Source organism: Corvus cornix, chromosome 5 (genome assembly GCF_000738735.6).
Source record: "Corvus cornix cornix isolate S_Up_H32 chromosome 5, ASM73873v5, whole genome shotgun sequence".
Classification (NCBI taxonomy): Eukaryota; Metazoa; Chordata; class Aves; order Passeriformes; family Corvidae; genus Corvus; species Corvus cornix.
In genome coordinates, this window is record NC_046335.1 from 15,198,653 (window position 1) to 15,218,433 (window position 19,781).

The window sequence follows — 19,781 nt, forward strand, 5'->3', positions numbered from 1 at the left end:
CCAGGCATAGCTGTTGGGACTGATAGGGGGTCTGGTGCAAGGAAAAGGAAATAAACTATTTTAAATTTAGAAGCTGGCCTAGGAAAATTAGTTGGTCAAATAATTTGGTCCTCTAACACTCTTCCTAGGAAAGCTTAGAAACATGTCTGGGCTACTGTTATTCAGTGACACACGCTTAGAGCTGATAAACATCTGACATTTGAACCAGATCGGTGTCTTCAGGGTGGTGATCATGGGGAAGAAAATGCCAATAGCATGATTTTATTATTGAAAGGCTTGGAAAATGCTTTGGTCAGGTACAGTTAATAGGATCTCCTGAGCAAAAGTTTGGAGCTGCAGCTCTTGGGGCACTAAGATGATTTAGGAAGATTCTGAGCTGTGTATGATCAGAGTAAACAAAGAGACAACAACAGGGGAACTAATTTGCCCCGCACACATGTACTTTACTAAGAAGAAAACCTCCATTGTTGGCTTGACTGCACAATGATGGCAACACCTGGTGTTGAATAAATGTGTCTGGAGGAAGAAGATCAGATCATGGCTGCATCAGTTTAGGAGTTTAATGTGACATCTCCCTGGAATCCACAAGCACCTGGAACACGTATTGCTGTGGTCACTTCACCATATCAATCCTTGCTCCTTCTGAGCTATACATAGGGCTTTGAACCCTAACAGGAGCAAATTTTGCCTGTCTGTAGGCTTTGGTACAACTGCACTTTGTATTTGCTTTGGATATCACAAATCAACACTGTGTACACAGGATTTCATTAGCAGTGCAAAGTAGGTAACAGTTTTAATAAATAATTTATTTCTTTTAGTGATAGTCCTTTATATTCTGTTGTACTGACACTTTCCTACATGGCAAGGATCCACAGGTGTAGCAAACCTTTTGTAAAGTTCTTCACTGCAATCAATTTGACTTCATCCAGAAGTAGTGGAGCTGCCAGAAAAGCTAACCTGTCTAAAAAATCTATTACCTATAAAATTTTTATTGTGTGTGTCAAACTTCACAGGTGTGCTGTTGTGCCTTTCTGAAAGGATTTAAAGTTGCAGAACAGCCATAACAGTTATGTACTACTGACCTAGCATTACGTGGTGTCTATCAAACTGAGAGCCTCCCCGCTCACAGTCATGGCTTGTCAGTTTGATGGGGAGCTGGTTAAACGCAGTGTCAGAGTAGGTTACCTGGGGCAGTGCACTAAAGGCTGCTCAGCTATTGGCTGAAAGCTGTGTGGTATCTTTCAAATCCAGCAAAATACTGGAAAATAATTCACAATGTAGACTTCCAGTGACTGAGTCATGCGTTCCACTTTTCCATGTTAATGCTTTGTAGCTATGAATGAGAAACAAGCCACTCTTCCCAAGCTCTGCCAGCTCTTCACAACCTCCTGTTCCCTGTACACATTAAAATTCACAAACCACAACAGTGATAGCAGAAAACCCCCCTGTTCATAGCTGGACGACTTAGGCACAGCAGGTCACCAGCAGGCCAGGACTCTTTGTCATGTGGCCTTCTGTTCTTTGACCTGAGGCATTTCCAATGGTAGCCACTGACTCCCCATCAGCAAACCCTGGGAAGGCCAATGCTAAGGGTGGATTCAGGTTCTCTTGAAAGGATCACTTTGCAGCTGGGGAGCATCAGGACATCTTCCCCTCTGATGACTGCTCTCACTGCTGTCCCTTGATGCTCAGACTTCAGCTGAAATTGTGCTCAGCAGGGAGAGGCAGAAGTGGATAGAGTTATTCAGAGTTAGAAACCAAGTGAAAAATGCAGAGCCCTGCCTTCCAAATTTGCATCAAGCCCAATAAACTGTAGTGCTGTTCCCTCTGCCTGGCTTCAGGCAGACTGCTTGGCTGAAGACCCACATCATTGATTAAGCAGCTCTTGTGCAATCAAGACTCAGATCCTGTTGAAAAAAAATAGACTTCTGCTTTGTCAAAGAGTCACATTAAGAGGCAACGAGAAAAACTGTGGCTAGAACTCTCCAAGAGCTGCGTGCAGCTGGGGGAGTAGCACAGGATTCTTGGCTGCAGAACTCTTTTCCAGGACACGCTAGCAAAGACAAACAGCCCTGGGCTCTGGTAATCTTCATCCAGCTTGAAAGGAAGCTTTGCAGGCAAGAGTTCAGAGAGATCTTCCATCTCAGAATGTTCATCAGTCCTAGAGCACATTGACTGCTGTCAGAGCATGGAAAGCAAAGCCAGAAAACCAACTGTGCTTTTAGGGCCTTTGAACTGCCACGGCTCTAATGACACGTTGCAGAAACATTACGTATAAGATAAGGCACGTATGTAGGTACTAACTGATGGGCTGTAAAAGCCTTTGTTTGTGTGACCCTGCATGCAGCTCAGGCCATGGTTTTCTCCAGAGGCAGAGGAAACCCCCTGAGATGCCCATGCAGACATTAACCTCACGCTCAGGACACGGGTTACATAACCCAGCAGCAGTGGGGTTTTAACCATCGCTTCATCCACAGTGCCCCTTGTTGTTGGCAATTTCACAGTTCAGCATACACTAAATTAATTCTTTTACTAGGCCCATCCTGGTAACAAGGGTTGATTTAAGCAGCTTATTGCAGCAGAAGACTAAACACTGTTCCTAAGTGGCAGCTCTCTATGATCCTACAGAGGATGGATTCTGCTCCTGGTGACACACACCCAGAGACACAGCTGTGCTGGGAGCATGGCGGAGCAGAAAGATTTGCCACTGCTATTTGGCAGCATTTTCAGGGAACACCAAGTGTTATTTATTTCCTAATCTTCCTACAGAATATAAAGAATTGCTGCTCAGGGCTATTTCAGAGAGATAATGTGAGTGACTTGAGATGTATATTGACCTCAGGCACTGTAAAGATATATTTTACAGTGCTTTAAAAAACTACTAATGCAGATTTCTGTACTTCTGAAGATCCCTAGAGTGCACTTCAAAGATTCTCCTGAAGTCTTAAACCACACATATCTGGTCAAGCCCCATGTTATTTGTTGTTATTAGTCGAACACCCCTATACTGGTTATACCATCTTCCAGGCTGTATCCCCTATGCTTAAGCAGCTTCTTAATACATACTTGCAGTCCTAATCTGCCTAGGCATAACAGCTCCATGAGAACCGTATTAATTATAATCAGTGACAGATACATACTGAATCCTATGTTGAAACATGGGAGTAGTTTCCGTGACCAGCTCTTATCTCTAAACCCAGAGCTGAAACCACATCTCAATTCTCACAGTATTAAACTGTTTACAGACCTGGATTCAGCAGGTCTGTTTTTGGCTTCTGTTTAATTTTAATAACTCCCCACCACTGTATTTGCATTCTTTTTGAGTTTTGCCAGTCTGAACATAGATGCTTTGAATCAGATTTTTCTAGGTAGGGAAAGAGCTTTCACCATGTTGCTTCCATGCATTATCCACTGAGTGAGACGCCTGATCACAGATTCTCCTTTCCAGAAGTGAGTTTTAACAACAAGCTCTCTCAGGCTCTACTCTTCTCCTGCAAATCATCTCTCTTCATCCTTTAGGTTTCCACAATTCCCATTGCACCCATCTGAGCTCACCCACCTCACACCCAAGGGCCTCATATTCCCTCCCTCTCCTTGTCTTTCAGTTGTCTTTCACCAGATCACAGCATATCAAAATACAAAAAAATCTCTCTCCTACACATCCCACTTTCAGGGGCCCAATAGCACTTCCATTTCAGTAGAGAGACCCCAGCCCCTACAATAGTGAACCTGGGCCCGCTATTAATGTGGTTACTCAGCAAAGGTGTCACCTGTGCTGCAGGCACAAGACTGAAGAAGACACGGCTGAGGAATGGAAGGAGTGAGTTCCACTGAAAACACAGACCACAGCTCCTTTTTGCCCGAAGGGAAAGTTCCAACTGCCTACCACTTAGCTTGGTACTGCACCCCCATGAGGGAGTGATGGAGCTTGGGGTGATGTGACAGGATGGGATCCAAAATCAACAAAACACAGCTCAACCACCAGCATTCTGCAGATGAGCTAGAAAGTGCCTACAGGGAATCATTATGGAGAAAATCCCAAAACCCCTTCAGGAAATCAGCATGCCGGGCACCTCTCTGAAGTACCTGTACATTAATGCACACAGTCAGGGGAATAAACACGCCATGAGAGATCTAAGAGTCCCAAGAGTTATGACCCTGGATGAAAGAAGGATGCAAGAAAGATGGTTAATATTTGAGAATAAACTACTCCAAGCTCAAGAGCATGCCCGTGGTGGTGCATCCCCCTCCCTGCTCCTCGTCAGACCACACTATGATCTCAGAAAGGCTCGTTAGGCCACCTCCCTCTGAGCAGATGCTGCTGATGGGGCTGATACCCCCACTTTCACCATCACTTGTTGAGAAGATGCAAAGGCATCCAAAGCTAATACTTCATTGAACTCGAGGGGAATTTTTCACAGGTACCTTGTACATACTCATACTGGTTTTGTGTGCATGGGAGTGTGAATGTGCTGTAGTAAGTGTACTGTGAGTGTTCCCTCTTGGATTCTAAAGTATGTTAAGTGTGTAAGTAAGATAGGCCTCTAAGTGGGTGTGTTTATAGAATATTTTGTTAAATTGCTTAAATTAGGTTATCAATTAAGTGCTGTTAAAACCTTTAGGCCCAAAAACAGTTGGTCAGGTCTGGGGCTGACTTTGGCAAGGAGAGTCCACTCTGTATCTTGACTCAATGGGAGGATCTCTCTCATTCCTTTTTATCCTTACTTACCGTTTTTTCATCCCCAGCCTCCATGTAGATCATTTTAGGTTGCTTTCCATTTTAGATTAGCTAAATCAACTTCTCTCCACTGGAAACACATAAAGAGGCATATTTTAAGCAAGCTAGCACATGCCTTACTGTCTTTTCTTTGTTTCATTGGTTGGTTTTATTTTTGTTGTTTTTGTAATGCATAATGGTACTTTAATGGCATATCTGCAAACATTTCCATTTTTATTTTAGTAAATGCAGTGAGGAAAGACTGACCCTTCACAAAACCTGAAATGCACTCAGACAGATCCTGAGAGTGGTAATAAAGACCAGGAATTTAATAGCCTTCTAATATACAACTTAATGTTTGTTATTTTTCTAATCAGTGCATTACAGAATAAACACAGAATATACAACTGGGATTGCACAGATTTAAGTATTTATTACAAGAGGTGGTAAATCATGATGCTTTCAAGACTTTATGTAAAATTCACTGAGTTAATTGATTCTCCTTAGATTCCAATGGGCTTTGGCTGAGTCCCCTAATGATATTAAAATCCATCTGTTATTAAATATCATGTTTAATACAACAGTATGCAAATAGTGGGATTTGTAAATATCCTTATGCAAAAGTTCAAGTCCAATCATGCTCCTCTTGAAGTCTGCAACATATATTCTGTAGACATCAATAAGAATAGATTTGGGATATCTTTTTAATTGTACTGTATACAAGTATAGACAGAAGAATACAATACAGTAGTCACAAAATTAAAGAGGTTTCTATGAAACCTACAAAGAACAGCAGCAGAGAATCAATTAAGTAAAAGCAGTATTTCAAAAAATAATAAGTCAGACTTGCAGTTCTGGAAAATGGACTGAAAAAAAAGACAAATTAATTGGCACAGTTTAACAACCTAATTTCTAAGTGCACTTCATAACAACTCTCCTTACAAGCTGCTGTTTTCCCAGAAGATGATGACAAAAAGCTTCATTAGAACATCACTGGTTTATAGTGACAGATTTTATTGCATTGCCAGCTGTGATTCTAAAAAAAAAAAAGACATCCCCCCTAAAAACTCATATAAAGGTTCCTAAAAACCCTATTTTCTTTTGTAATTGTCAAAAAATAGCAACATAGCACTTCCATGTTTGTGAATACCCACAATTCTATTTTTAAAAAAAATAGAAGTTAAAGAAAAGTGATTTTTGTTTTAGCTTCAAAAATAATGTAAAGAAACATTTAAGAACAAGTTATTTCAATGATCAGAGAGATATGTACAATACGATAGATTTGAGTCCAATCCATGTTCATGAATGCAGACTTAGAACCTGTTGATCCTGAGTAACTGTAATTATAAACTGGCAGGAGCAGGCCCTTATCTTCACCCATTATAAGCTTTTTCACAATCTGTCCTAGGCTAAAAAGTGTAGCTACAGTATGTACTCTGTATACTGATTTATACAAAAAGTCTTTTACAGCTCTAACCCTGTTATTGCTAGGCTAAAAAACTAATATTTTGGAACAAATTACATGAATCATAAAGGATAAAACTGAGATGCAGCTTCTGATGACTGAATTTCTACTTGAGCCATTTTAAACTGGGTACACTGTAGCCACTTGCGGAGCACAGATGAGCTGTTGTTCATTTGTCCTGACCCCTGTAACATCCTCAGGCTGTGATGGTTGACATTGCTCTGGATGGCTTGGAGGCGGAGCTGAAGTCCAGCAGATAAATGCTGTTGAAATGATGCAAAACATGTAGTTTTTTACCTTTAACACATACATTCATATAACAACTTGAAGGGTATAGGTTGTTGGCCAGGGAGTTTCTTACACTGCCCCAGTGTCAAATTTCTATCTTCCACATCCTGCACTGTGGTGTTGCCATGGAAGGCATATGTGCTTACAGACACAACTCCGTACTGAGACCAACTCCAAAACTTTTCTTCTCTTCACCAAAATTCTCTTGACTCACAAACCACACTGATCCACCTTGCTCTCCCTTACAAAGAGGGCCAGCTGGCACAGTTTTACCCAAGCAAACAGGCCCACAATATCATCTTTAGAACTCAAATCTATCTCCTGAGTCAAGAGTCCCAACCCTGACTTGTCAGGGAACTCTCAAGCCTAAGACATTAAGTAAACCACAGCTCAGGGAACAACTGATCTCAGTAAATAGAGAGGAAAGGCCCCAACACAGACCCTGGTTAGAGGAAAGTGTTCCAGAAGGGAAAAGTAGAGCAATACTGACTACAGGGCAAGTATCTCAGCCAATGATTCTCTATGTATGCTCACACTTCAGACCTACATCTCATCTGCATATGCTACAATTACCTATTTTCAGAGAGTTTGCAGATCATATCTTATTTTCCAGAATTTACAGGAATGTACAATTCTAAGAATAAAATGATAAGGTACTAGAAACAACTTACCTTTAGGTTTGACTGTATCATTGGCAACCACATTGGTATGAGCTGCAAGAAGAAGTGCATTTTGTTGTTATACAAGTGACTGTAAACATGCTACAGTTACTGTGAGACAGAGAAAGATATCTCTAATGCATTTAGCCATTTGAATTGGCATGGTCTGAACCACAAATCTGAAAATGTGGTTATTTAAAGTATTTGGAGAAGGTAGCTCTCGGATGTAAAGAAGCCAGTTTCCCTTGTCAGTAGCTTGATGGATCATGAGTACCAATTACTGATATCCTGTTTAAGGCAATGATGAGAATACAGAATTAAACTTGCTATAGGAAGTATAGGAAGTGACTTCTTATTTTCCTTGTGAGGGTGTTTTGTATGCGCAGGTGAGCAATATTGGAGTAAATAGAGTAAACATTTTGCATGGTGAGGTATACATCAAAAAATGAAAAAAAACCATGCAGCAGTAGTTCTTAATAACAGGTCATATATTTAAATGGTAATCAACATTTTATAAGCCACTAGTCACATCAGTGCTGCACTGCAGAATGTGAGATATTCTGTAGGCCAGGGAGCACAGGTAAAAGCTATCCAGAATGACAAGGTGAGGAGGTCTGCAAATCTGTCAGCTGTGATTGGACTGGAGCGATATGTATTTCAGACTCCTGCTCTTCAGGGAACTTTTACTTCTGAGGAAGTGTAACATGACAACCTTATGAAAGCCAGAGAGGCACTTCTAGCAAAAGTATTCATGTTTTTCAATATTAATTTATCCACTGAGGTTACTGTTCTAAAATATGGCATTAAAATTTGCAATTTGCCAATTATGCTACAGGGAGCTGCAAGTTAAACCTAATCACTATTGACAACATTAGATAAAGTGCTGTTTCCCTTGTGCAAGGAACAATAATTGTTTCAATTTCAGTGCTCTTGTGCTGGAGAATCATATGCAGCTCTGTCAGGACTCATTACTTAGTCTACCACATGAAGAACCATAGTCAAACCTCAGCATTTACAGACAGATGAATGCCCAAACAGCTGGAACGCAGCCAGATGCAGACATGTGGGCTCTGTACACCCTTCCGTGGGCTCTCACACTAATGAAGTGCTTAATAAGATGCAGTGACCACAATCCCAAGGTGTGTTTTTGGTGAGGAAGGAACAGGTCTGAGAGGCCATGCTCCACACCCCACTGCCATCAACAAAATATCACTGACAACTTCATCTGACACTGAAGAAGTTCCTATGGAGTTAGCCAGTGGTGGCAGGACTGGTGTCAGAAGTACATCAAGCAAGAAGGGAAGCCAGGTAGAAAACTTAGGGTACTCTGCATCTGAACCAATTCACTGGACAACTTTTACAGTCAGCTGAGAGAATCAAGCACTTCACATTTAGTTCATCTTGTCCCAAAGCAAGTATCTAAAATAGATCAAGATGAATCATGTCCAAAAATACTGTATCTCCACTGACTGTAAAGGGCGCTCATGGAAACTAGCTTTTATTGATATCTCTTCTAGACAAGTCTAAGGTCAGACACAGATCTTCGTCCTCCAGCACCAGTTCTGTCTTCCAGGGTCTGGACATATTTAGAGAAATAAAACACTCTGCTGCAGGCACAAGCAAGCCCTCTAGTGCTACAGCTGCCAGATAGATAAGTCACACAAGAAGACATTTTTATGGAAGCACTTGAGTTTTGTTAACTAATCCTCAGCCAGCCTTTTCTTCACAAAGGAAGAATACAAAACTCTAGTTAGAAAGAAGAGCTGGAAGAACAGAGTGCTGTCAGACACTGTCAAATTTTTTGAGTTTATATTTTCAACAAAATTATACTGATTCCAGTCCAATTTTTAAAGGGAAACCAGGCTGTAGAACAGCTAGACAGCAGCTGCTGGAGTTGCATAAAACCCTTGGGTCTCTGCAAAAGGCCTTGAGTTGTTCCTGCCTTTACTGTAGGCTCCCAAGTTCCTCAGAGATACATTTGATGGTCAAAGATGTGATCAGCAAGGAGCTGGTCTCCATCACCAATGCCTATCCTGGTATGGCCACTTTCCCAGTTCCTTTGACATAGAAAAGCAAGAGAAAATTTGAACACTTTCATTTAAGCCCTTCTAAAGCAGAATGCTTCCCTTCAGAGGAATATATAATGAATTCAATATATACGTGTATATATATGCATCTGTGTGTGTGTGTGTGTATGCATATATCTCGCTAAAACTTAGCAAAAAAATTAAATGCATAATGGCTGAAATGTTTTCATAGGAAAGCAACTTTGTTTTTCACACCAGATTGGTAAAGACCGTCTAACATCAGATCCAAAAAATATCCTCTGTGAATATATGAAATGGCTCAAATACTATGGGAAGTAATCAACACATCTCAATGCTTTCAGTGTGAGTTTAATTTAATAGCAAAGGCCAACAGTACTGGGAGGAGGAAACCTCACAGCACCAACACCGGGAGGAGATGAAGGAGTGCTTATCTCAGGTATAAAGAAAACTCTTGTCTCAGTGAAGGAGAGATGCACTGTTCATGTCTTCTCTTTTTTCCCCTCACTTACCATACATAAAATGGCCACGTAGGATAGCTATCCATAAACCACTTGGCATCATGTCACGTGCACCACCTTCTCATTTTGGTGTATTAGAGACATGTGTGTGTTTAATCATGCAACGACTTCATTAACAAGTAAGTTTTTGCACCACCTGAATCCTCAGATGGAATAAAACACACTGCAGTAAATATCATTATAAGAATGATATATGGTCAGTATTTATCAATGCTACTGTGCTCAATTCCAAGAGAAATTCATTGGGAATTATTAATTTTGCCGAATAAATCTCTGAGTGATAAGAATGTTCTGTATAAAAAAAGCCTGAACTCACTACACTTTGTCCTTTCCTTCAGTGAAAACTAAACCTTGTTTGAAAGAATTACATCTAAATAAAAGAGAAAAGAAGTGCTTTAAAACACAAGATAAAATTGTCTAGAATAAAACAAGCTACCTAAAACCTGTCTGGTAAACTCTTTTTCAAAGAATGGTCATCATTCAGACTTACAAAGTAGGAGTAACAAAGTTCAGATCTACGTCACAGTCACTGAAGAAGAGACAGTCTCAAATTTGATTTTTTAAATTAGAGAAGCCACTCACTGGTTCCTGTGTGAATAAGCTTTGCACCCCTGTGTCTTTGAAGGACTTCAAACACACAGTAAGCCTTTCCCTAAATCATGGCGCTTATTTTTCTGATCTACAATAAATATTTTTACACTTAGTTAGTTCTGACAAAAAATAGTAACCTGGAACTATGAATCCTATAGTACTGTTATGTAGATAAATTGTTCATGCAGGATTTCACTTTGGGGCTGAGTAAAGGGGATCTGGTCACCCAGATTCTTCTCTTCCATCTCCTATCCACTAAACATGAAAGCTTAGCACCTTAACTCAGAGTTCCACAGTTTTATGAGCTTGATTTTATGGTAACAACAATGTTCTTTTAACCTGACTTAGAATTATATTGATATATACTCTCAAATATAACCCTCTGAAAGCATTCATTTGATTTGTGACAGGGATTTGGCCCCAAAGGCCTCTCTTTTCACAGCTTTAAAGCCACTCTTCATCTTTGTCAAATTCTGAACATCCTGGACTGGCTAAAAGTGAAGTCCATACGTCTTTCAGGCACAGCCATAATCACTTTAACATCCCTTAGTGACAGAATTTCTGTAGTGAATCAAGACATTACAAATCTGTATTTTCACAATGAGTGTGAATGCTTTCATGTCAGTTGACATAAAGACCTTCAATTTTAGCTAATTTATTTTCAATTCTTGCTTGATCACAAAAGACTGGAGTAAAGCAACAGTCAGAAATTTCCTTTATAGCAACAGAAGAACTATATTAACCTTAACTACTTCTGTGGAAACTCTCTTGCACGGGGAAAACATAGAAAAGGCTAGTAATACTGATTTATGCTTGTGAGACTACCTCAGTCCTTCTGCAAACACTGTGATAACCCATGGAAGACTGAATATGGATTTCCAAAGAAACAACACATATGCATATAATAACAAGAAAAACACTGTGGCAAAAAGTTTTTGTTATCCACCTAAAAGAATGTGAGGCTCAGAACACAGATGAGATCTGCAAAGGACCTATGATGATTAAAAGATACAGAATGGCTGAAAATTCAGGCAATAGCTAGAGGCTCTCAAAGTCAGTGACATTAGTTGTGTCTATTAGAGAAATAAGATCATTATTGACATTAGTGACAGTGGAAAGAGGAAGTAGATGTCCATTAAAAAAAAAAATCAGGAGAACTTGAATTTGAGACTGTGGTCTGGTCTCCTTATCAGAGATTTTATTTTTCAGTATGTTCTGCTAGGTTGTATCATGGCATTAACATTTAACTTCAGTTTCTTCTACTTTCCTTTTTTTGAGTGGGAGGGGAAGCAGAGGACAGTACTTTCAGAAATCAGAACAGTCAGGCAATCTCATTAACTAAATAGTCATGGTATGGTATGCCTACCTTTACAAAGATAGTGGAGTTGCATTCCTGCAAAGCCTCCATTAAACTGATCACATGCAGGCACACCATTTCCACCATCTTGGAAAAGAAAAATCAAGCGTAAAACCAAATTAATGTCCAGCATAACAGTATCATAAACTAAGCCAATAGTCTCTAAGAAGAATCTTCCTGTATTTGCTAGGCAAAGGACCTAGGATAGGTCATTCAGTATCCAGATAGGATACTGAATCACTAGGTGTGCATTTATCAACCACTGACACACAAGATTAAATATTACATGAGCACATATGGGATATTTTTCTTTATTTAGTTTTACCCCAATGTGGTAACATCTATTGGTTAAGTATTTCAATCCTTGATATATTTTAATACTTGTCACATGTCAAAACAAGTTGCCTTTGGCTTTGTTCTTTTCAGACATCATAAATTGTTTTTTATATCTTTGCTGTGTAATTCTCATCAATCTGTGTGTCAAAAATTGGTATCTTTATTTATTCAATCTTTGAAAATTAACATACTCACAAAACCCATCTTTTTATCCCCCATCAAAAGACAATTTATTGTTTCTAACTGACAGCTAGTCTGTAATTCTTCCATTTTGTATCATAATTTATGACAGATGCAAATATCAGTTATTTGGTAGCAGACAGCTTTTTATGTTTTATATTGTGTAAATTCACAGGTACAAGACAAACACCCTGAGCCAGCAGTGAGTATTTACAGTGCCTGTCTAAACTACATGTAAATTCCCCTTGATAATAATAAACTTAGCTTTTATGTTGTCCTTTTCATCTTCAAAGTGCTTCACAAACACTAACTAATTAACCTCACAACACCCCTGTGAGACAGGCAAGTATTATTATCTACATTTCACAGAGCAAGAGCTGAGGCAGAGAGCTTAACAACTTTGGCACTAAAGCTACATAATGATATACTTTCAGAAAAAGGATTGGAACTTGGGACTTCCCAGTCATATTCTTGTCCTAAGGCTTGACAAGAGGCTTTTGTGTCTGACTAAACAAGGGGCTGGTTAGGAATGCTATGCACACTTCCTGTTCCTTCAAATGGAGCTCCCTGAACTACTGCTCCCAACAATGGCTTGTGAACTACTGTGGCTTGGGAACCCTGCTAGATGTCACCCTGGTAAAATATCATCTAAAGACAGCTATAGGTGGTCCTTGCTTGATATGGACAAGACACAGGAAACAGTAACTGGTTGAGACTTTCAAGTGTAGCCCATGCAATTACAATTAAAAGGGCAAGGTCCATACCTGCCTAGGATGGAAATGTTTCACATGGGGAAAGGGGAACTATATAAAACAATTTCCATATACATAACAGGTCTACATTTAAAAAAGAAAAAAGAAAACCCAAACAAACCAAAAGTGAAAAGCTTGAAAGCATCAAACCGTAAAAACCCAGACCTTAAGAGCACCTGACTTAAGAGTAATGGGCCATGTATAAAAATGTTTCCCACTCAAAGCTAACATCAGGCTCTCCAGAGCCAGAGCTACTAGTGAACACCTCAGTTCAAAAGTTTTGACCTGTCGCGACTATCTCGGATGTGGGAAACGCAGTAGGTCTTGCCCATCAGAAACAAGCTCTTAACCCTAAGCTTGCAGGTGCAGAGAATCAGTAGTCAAGGGTAAGCAAAGAGCAGCTATGAGAGGGCTGCTGGAACCCCTCAGTTCTTATTGTACAAAGTTGCTCCAACAGAAGAGAGTAGTTGGGATAAACAAATGTTTAAAGGTTATTTCCAAACAAATGATATGGACAATTTTTGGACAGAGTGAACATTTCCCTTTTAAATCTTATTTCTAGACATGCCTCCTTCTGGTCATTCATTACTCAAAAATGTTTCAAGAGATATTTATGTCGCTTATTTCTGATAAGTAACCAGTGAATTATGGGTGGCCAATTGTCAGCAGTTGTGTAATTTTTCACCATCACATGGTAAAAAATAATCAAATGGATATTCACAGAATTATCCTAGAACAGTTCATTTCTGCTGTAAGGCAGAGTCAGATAAAACAACAGACCACAGTTAAGAGCAGGAATATACATAAAATGGGACGTGATGCAAAGAGCTCTTAATCCAACAAGCAGCAACTCAAGCTCTTAATGCTGTTTCAGGCAGATTCTGGCTAGATCCAGTTTCAGGCCCACTGTGAGGTTAAACCACTACTAATTAGCTATCCCTTTAATTTCTCAAAAGCATCAAAGTCGCTTTATGATGTTATTCATAGTCTGTTGTATTCCACTGAAACAGAGCCAAGCCTCCTCTGAGTTTAATCTGTACTAAATCTGTCTGCAGCACCTGACTCACCACTTTGTTATGTGCCATTAGCTGGAGGATGCTCGGTGTCACTCGGCTCCAGAACTCCAGGGCTGTGAGGATTGCTGTAAAGCTGAATTCGTTCTGATTCTGGACTGTCGGAGCTACTGCTGTTTGCTCACAATACACTGTCCAGAGCTGAGCAAATATAAATGCATGGAACAGGGAACACATGTGCAGAACAGATGTCTGTAGAAACAGAAAATAAAAGGAAATGTTTATTTAAATAAGTGTATTGGGATATAGTGCAGAGGCTTTCATCCCCTGTCATGTGTCCCACCGTGCAGTTTTTCCCATATTTCCCACCCATTAGGAACTAGTAAGTCAAGTACACTTGATAACATCTTCTCCATGTTTAAAAAATGGGTTTATATTTACAGACCAAAAACTGCATTTGCAAACATGCTCCCGTGCCATCTAAGTGCATGGCACTAAGGTCAGTCCCTTTAAAAGAAGGTTAGTTTTGCAAAACAGGACTATTTCTGAAAATTCAGGACTATTTCTGAAACTTTCTTAATGGAAATCTCCACAGCAATCTGTGGAAGGTATGGAGGCTCTGGCGCATGTGACTCCACTTCAGAAATGCTGTTGGGGTAAGTCATTCAGATTCTGATCACCAAAAGGACAGCTATCATACAAAATGCATGATCTTACTACATCTGTTCTGTTAATCTGTCATCCATTTCTGCTTTGCTGGGACTGCTCATAGTCACAAGGAAATGGTCAAGGAACGAGAATTCATTTTGCATACTCATGCATGGTTCTTTGCTAATCCTTGTAATATACCACAGTGTCTGAGCCTCCAGGACTGCTGGACATTAACTACTTCATTACAAGAAAGATGCTTCTGGTCAGAAATGTTTTCTCAGTTTGCAAGTGCAAGAGGGATTCATGCTCTGTGGCAGTATGACTGCACCAAACATTGCAATGGTTGCTTGGTAACTGAAAAGAAGTATTTGAAAGAGCAAAAACAGGCCAAAGAAATGAATGGGAAGCACCAGTGTGCTGGTGAAGGGAAAGAAAGGAGGATTTTATGTATAAGATGTGTGATCATTCTGCTTCTGTCACTAATAAAACCCTGGTTGGTGTCAAAGACTGCTGCTATATTTGTGTTAAACTACTGTCACAAATGTCTTATAATCTGTAATAACTCTTCTGGTCCTGAACACCTTAAGAAAAAAGTTGTGCTTGAATCATCACTGTTTGTAATGATTTTGATCATAAAATTACTTACATGCTATCCAGTGCAAATATACAACTAGAATAAATAACTTTCTGAAAGATTTGCTACAGAGACTGCCATTGCTAAAGGTTCAGTTTGGAACTCAATTTTTCTTTCCTCACTCCTGTGTTCAGACATTTTGAAATAGCCAAACCTCATTAACTGTACTGATTTCATCAGTTTTCTATGCATTTAAGAAAAACTGTACAGAGATTTCTTTCCCTAGGCCCTGGATTTTATTAAGGTTTTACCCCTCCTTTTTTTCTTACTAAAAATAAATGTTTGCAATAAGGCCAGTACATAACACATCTCTACTTAAAACACATAATCCCTTACCTTTGATTGCTCTGGAAACCCAATCAGAATAACAATAAGGTGGTCAGCAATTTGTGAACCTGCATCCAGTGGAATAGGCATGCAAGATGATGGAGAATTTGGACAGACAACATTGTGTGTCAGAGACCCCAGAAGTAGCCAGGACAGCAAACGAATGTGTGAGACACATTCTATGAACTCTTTGGGCCTGTCAAGAAAGAGCAGATTTTACAATGATACTAAGTTTTCTGGCTTTCCCCAAAATATGGAGTCTCCTTATGCACATTAGGCAGATGCAGTCTCAGGGTGCTGGAGACACAGATCATTGGTACAGCTTTGGGAAGATCCCAACCACACAGAACTTAGTGGCCTTGGCGTACCATATACAAGTCCAACAGAACATATTTGGTGGGTCTAAGAAACAGTCTCTATAAAAGGTTAAAGCATTCACAGCTTCACTGCTTCCATATACAATGATTTTTTTACACAGATATCATCAGATGGGAAGGACTGCCCAAGTGGAAACGCTCCTCTCAGCTCCCCTGGACACCACTCAGCAGCCTTACCTCCACTGTGTTCCACTTCTCCATTGGTAAAGCAGAGTTAATTTCTGTGTTCTTGAGCCTCTCTTTGCACATTTAGATTGTGTTTTTGAGGGCAGGGACTATGCTTTGTTGTGACACTTAAGTATTTGTCCACCATCTACTGCAATGTCTAATTGCAAAGCAGTGTGCTTATATAATCTGAAAAGGAAGAGCCCTTTACTGGTGACATCTTGTCTGTCCCTTTTCCGCTTCTAAGCTCTGAGTAAATACTCATTTGAATTCAGAGGCACAGGAAAAAAGTAATTTTTTTCCATCAATAAATCACTATTTACTAGGCTACTCTCACTGCTGTTTCTAGTTTCTAATTTGACATCATTGTCAAAGACTCATATTACACAAGAAGCATGCCACTAATTTTTGATTTTTAATAAACTCTGTCAAAATGCTCTTCCACAAGTTCCTATAGGATCTTAAAGTAATTCATTACCTTAAATTTAGAGCATGTATTCCTTTTTTAACATGTAAGAAACTAAAGTGCAAGGAGATAAGCACTCCATATTTCCAAAAGCAGATATGCTCCACATGAGTGCATATGCAGATGTATCTAAAGGACTGGAGCCTAAGCAGCATAGTGCCCAAAATCCTGGATAGGCAGTCTGGGACGAAGCTGGGGCAAGAATACAGGTTTGTTGAAACATAGTCCAATTGCCTACACTCAAAACATCTCATTTGTTGTCACTGTAACACAAGGGATCTCTCACAGTGAAAAGGGACAGAAAACATGTCTTGAGCAGGATTTCTCTCATCTAACTTTATTATCACATCAGTAGGCCTACACTTAAAGTTCTCACTCATTTGTGCTCCATAATTTCAAAGGCCATTTCCCATTGTATTGTCTACAATTCGTAGAATATTATCTGTAATTCTAGGACTGATCAAGTCCCTCTGTGCTTTTCACTGTCTGCATCTAGACCAAGAATCAAGTTAAATTCCAGTGTTACTCCAGTCAAGCCCCTGGAGTTACCTTCACTGTCCCTTTGGCATGTACTTTAAATATTACATTGACAAATTCCTCAGTTAAGGATCCCGGAACTGCTGAGCAGCTGTTTCAATGTCCCACTGCCACCATTCCCTACTGTGGATCTTATCTATGGAATCTGGCAATAAAAACATAATTTTGTGACAATTTCTAACTCATTTTAGTATTCCTTTTTGTGGAAAAGCGTTCTCACCCTTGTTGCATTGCTGAAGGAGGATGGTAAAGCCAAGGCAAATATCGGATCACAGCTTTGTTGTCCCTGTGGTTTCCCCGGGTGATTTCCATGGCAGCAATCTGAGCTAAACCAACTTTCAGATGTCCACCAAATGTGTCTTCATGCAGTGGCTGAGAACAAGTCTTCATGTGACTCTGCAAGGCAAAGATCTGATTTCCTACCCAAAAAGAGTATTTTGCTTGAACTAAGTTCTTCCAAAAAACAGCATATTCTATTTCACTCCCCTTCAATTCCTTCTCAGGATCTCTAACTGTGCCTACAAAACAAAACTGAGAAATAGATTTTAAAAAATTCTCCAGTCCCTATATGAGTAACACCTGTATGATGCAGATCTTTCCCCACCCACAATTTCAAGAGGCCAGACAAAATATAAATTGGGCAAAATGTTCAGGCAGCTGTACAACAGCTCATAAATACAAACTAATGCTTGCACATCCAGAGAGCTTAGGTGAAAACAAAAGAACCTAACCATTTAACAAGATGGAAGGCATTTCCTGCCCAGATGCTATGTGCAATACTCTATTTACACGTTCAGAAAGAAGCTCTCACTTTTCACCAGCACTATTCAGCTATATTGCACCTTTCAGTTACAAATGCCTTTAAGCTCTGGTGATAAAAAGGGTCAAACCTCTTACCAAGAAACACGCAAATATTTATGCCTGTAAATACAATTAATTATCCTGCTTTGCCAGCTTTGAGGGATGTTTCATTGGTGCTTCTTGAGGTACTTCTGCATTTCTATCAAGCTAACTTTGCATTACCTTCTGGTATTAGACTATAACAGAACACAGGCTGACTGCAGTTGCTTGCTTAAAAGGAGAGCCATATGCTTCGCACAAGAAAATCAGGTCATCAGTTATTCAATTATTATAACAGGATAAAAATCAGTGAACCAATAGTATTTCTGTAACAGATAAGTATCTGACCCCAGAAACTTACACTCTCAAATTGCACTTACTTAAAGTCTCTTTCAAGAGAAAAAACCCCTATGTACCAGCATGAATATCTAATGACTTTGTTATATAGACAAGTAAAAAGGATAGACAGTTTTGCAGGTAAATACATTATAAACCTTCAAAAATGGTGGAATTTTCTAAATAAAATCCTGCCAAACTTTACCAATTAAAATGTTATCGCAAAGAGAAAAAAAATCACAATAAACTGAACAGAAACAGTACACTGAAATGTGATTATCTTGAGAATTAACATTTATACCTTTTTTATAATGCAGTAGTTGCTAACACAAAGGACTGAAAATAATTAGCCTCTTTCACAGACATTATTATTGGACACACAAAAGATGACATTAGGTATAAATAAACAACTTTAACTATTTCTGTTCACTGAATTCCTACAGAGAGTAGAAATTTCCAAATTTGGAAACCAACATTAAACTTCTGCTGTTGGGATTGTTACTGGTCATATAAATCATATAGCATTCTTTGCTAGCTATCAACCCCAGATGCTGTTGATAATACACACTTGTCATAAGAAATCGTACAACTGGATGAACTTAGGACTCATTTTCTAGTGAGTAACACTGCTGTTAATAAAACCCAAGCAATGTAAGGAAATATATTAAATGAGCTTGCAAGAATTTGAATCTAAATGCTGTGAATTTGTTTGAAGTTCTGACTATTTGTAAACTTAGAAATGCTTACAAATATTTTCTCAAATATGTTGAAGCCACAGAGTAAGTGGTTAAATAATTTCTGGGTAAATAAAAACTGCCTTTTAATTTTATAAGACAGAAAAGTTTATTCTTTACAATACATAAAATTATGGTCATATTTGACTCTCCTATTATGCTAATTTTGTCCTCAGATTCCTGTACTACATGGCTAAATCAAAACAACATGCAATTTCTGACGTAGTTTTAAATGGGCAGATGACTTATTTGGGAAGCTTCTTGTCGAATTTCAAAACATGAAAGTGAAAAAATGGGCAAAATTTTAGCTCATGTTCTACCTATATCAATTCATGATTTTTTTAAAAATAAATAGTCCCGCTGAGCATAAGAAGTAATCATCAGACTTCAGCTCTGTAAGAACAACTCTAAAACTCAGACTACAGCTCAAGGAAAGAAGGGCAGAAGGAAAAAAGTCCAAATGACAGAAAGTTTTCTACAGAAACATTTTACACAGGAGTGAGGATACCTGCAAGTATTTATAAACAAATTTTCCCCATTTCTGGTTTCAGATAAGTTCATTTTTTTTTCCTGTGGAACTAGCAAACCAGATGTATCTCTTGCCTCATTTATGATTCATTTGCCTACCTATTCTGAAAGCAGTTCTGAACTTTAAGAAAAATAGGTGAATAACTTAAGAGGATAGAGTGGGAAGGCAATCCAATTCAACTTAAAATGATTAATTACTTTGTGCTTTGAAGTAAATTTCTACTCCAGCATAACAGGCTGCTTCCCTTAGACTATTTTTTTT

At 39.1% G+C, this 19,781-nt stretch overlaps 1 protein-coding gene across 12 annotated transcripts in view; it reads right to left on the bottom strand.

Moving 5' to 3' along the window:
• Positions 1-5,025: 5,025 nt before the first annotated feature.
• Positions 5,026-19,781, bottom strand: part of UNC79 (unc-79 homolog, NALCN channel complex subunit) — a 107,290-nt gene continuing 92,534 nt past the window's right edge. For 11 of the 12 annotated variants that reach the window (XM_039552685.1, XM_039552684.1, XM_039552679.1 and 8 more), the window contains 6 exons: positions 17,302-17,477; positions 15,546-15,732; positions 13,979-14,176; positions 11,653-11,730; positions 7,142-7,183; positions 5,026-6,445 (listed from right to left, as the gene is read on the bottom strand). In XM_039552685.1, coding sequence (XP_039408619.1) covers positions 6,245-6,445; positions 7,142-7,183; positions 11,653-11,730; positions 13,979-14,176; positions 15,546-15,732; positions 17,302-17,477 — 882 coding nt within the window. In that variant the 3' untranslated portion in view covers positions 5,026-6,244. The remainder of the gene's footprint in view (positions 6,446-7,141; positions 7,184-11,652; positions 11,731-13,978; positions 14,177-15,545; positions 15,733-17,301; positions 17,478-19,781) is intronic. The other variant, XM_039552680.1, reaches the window with a different exon arrangement.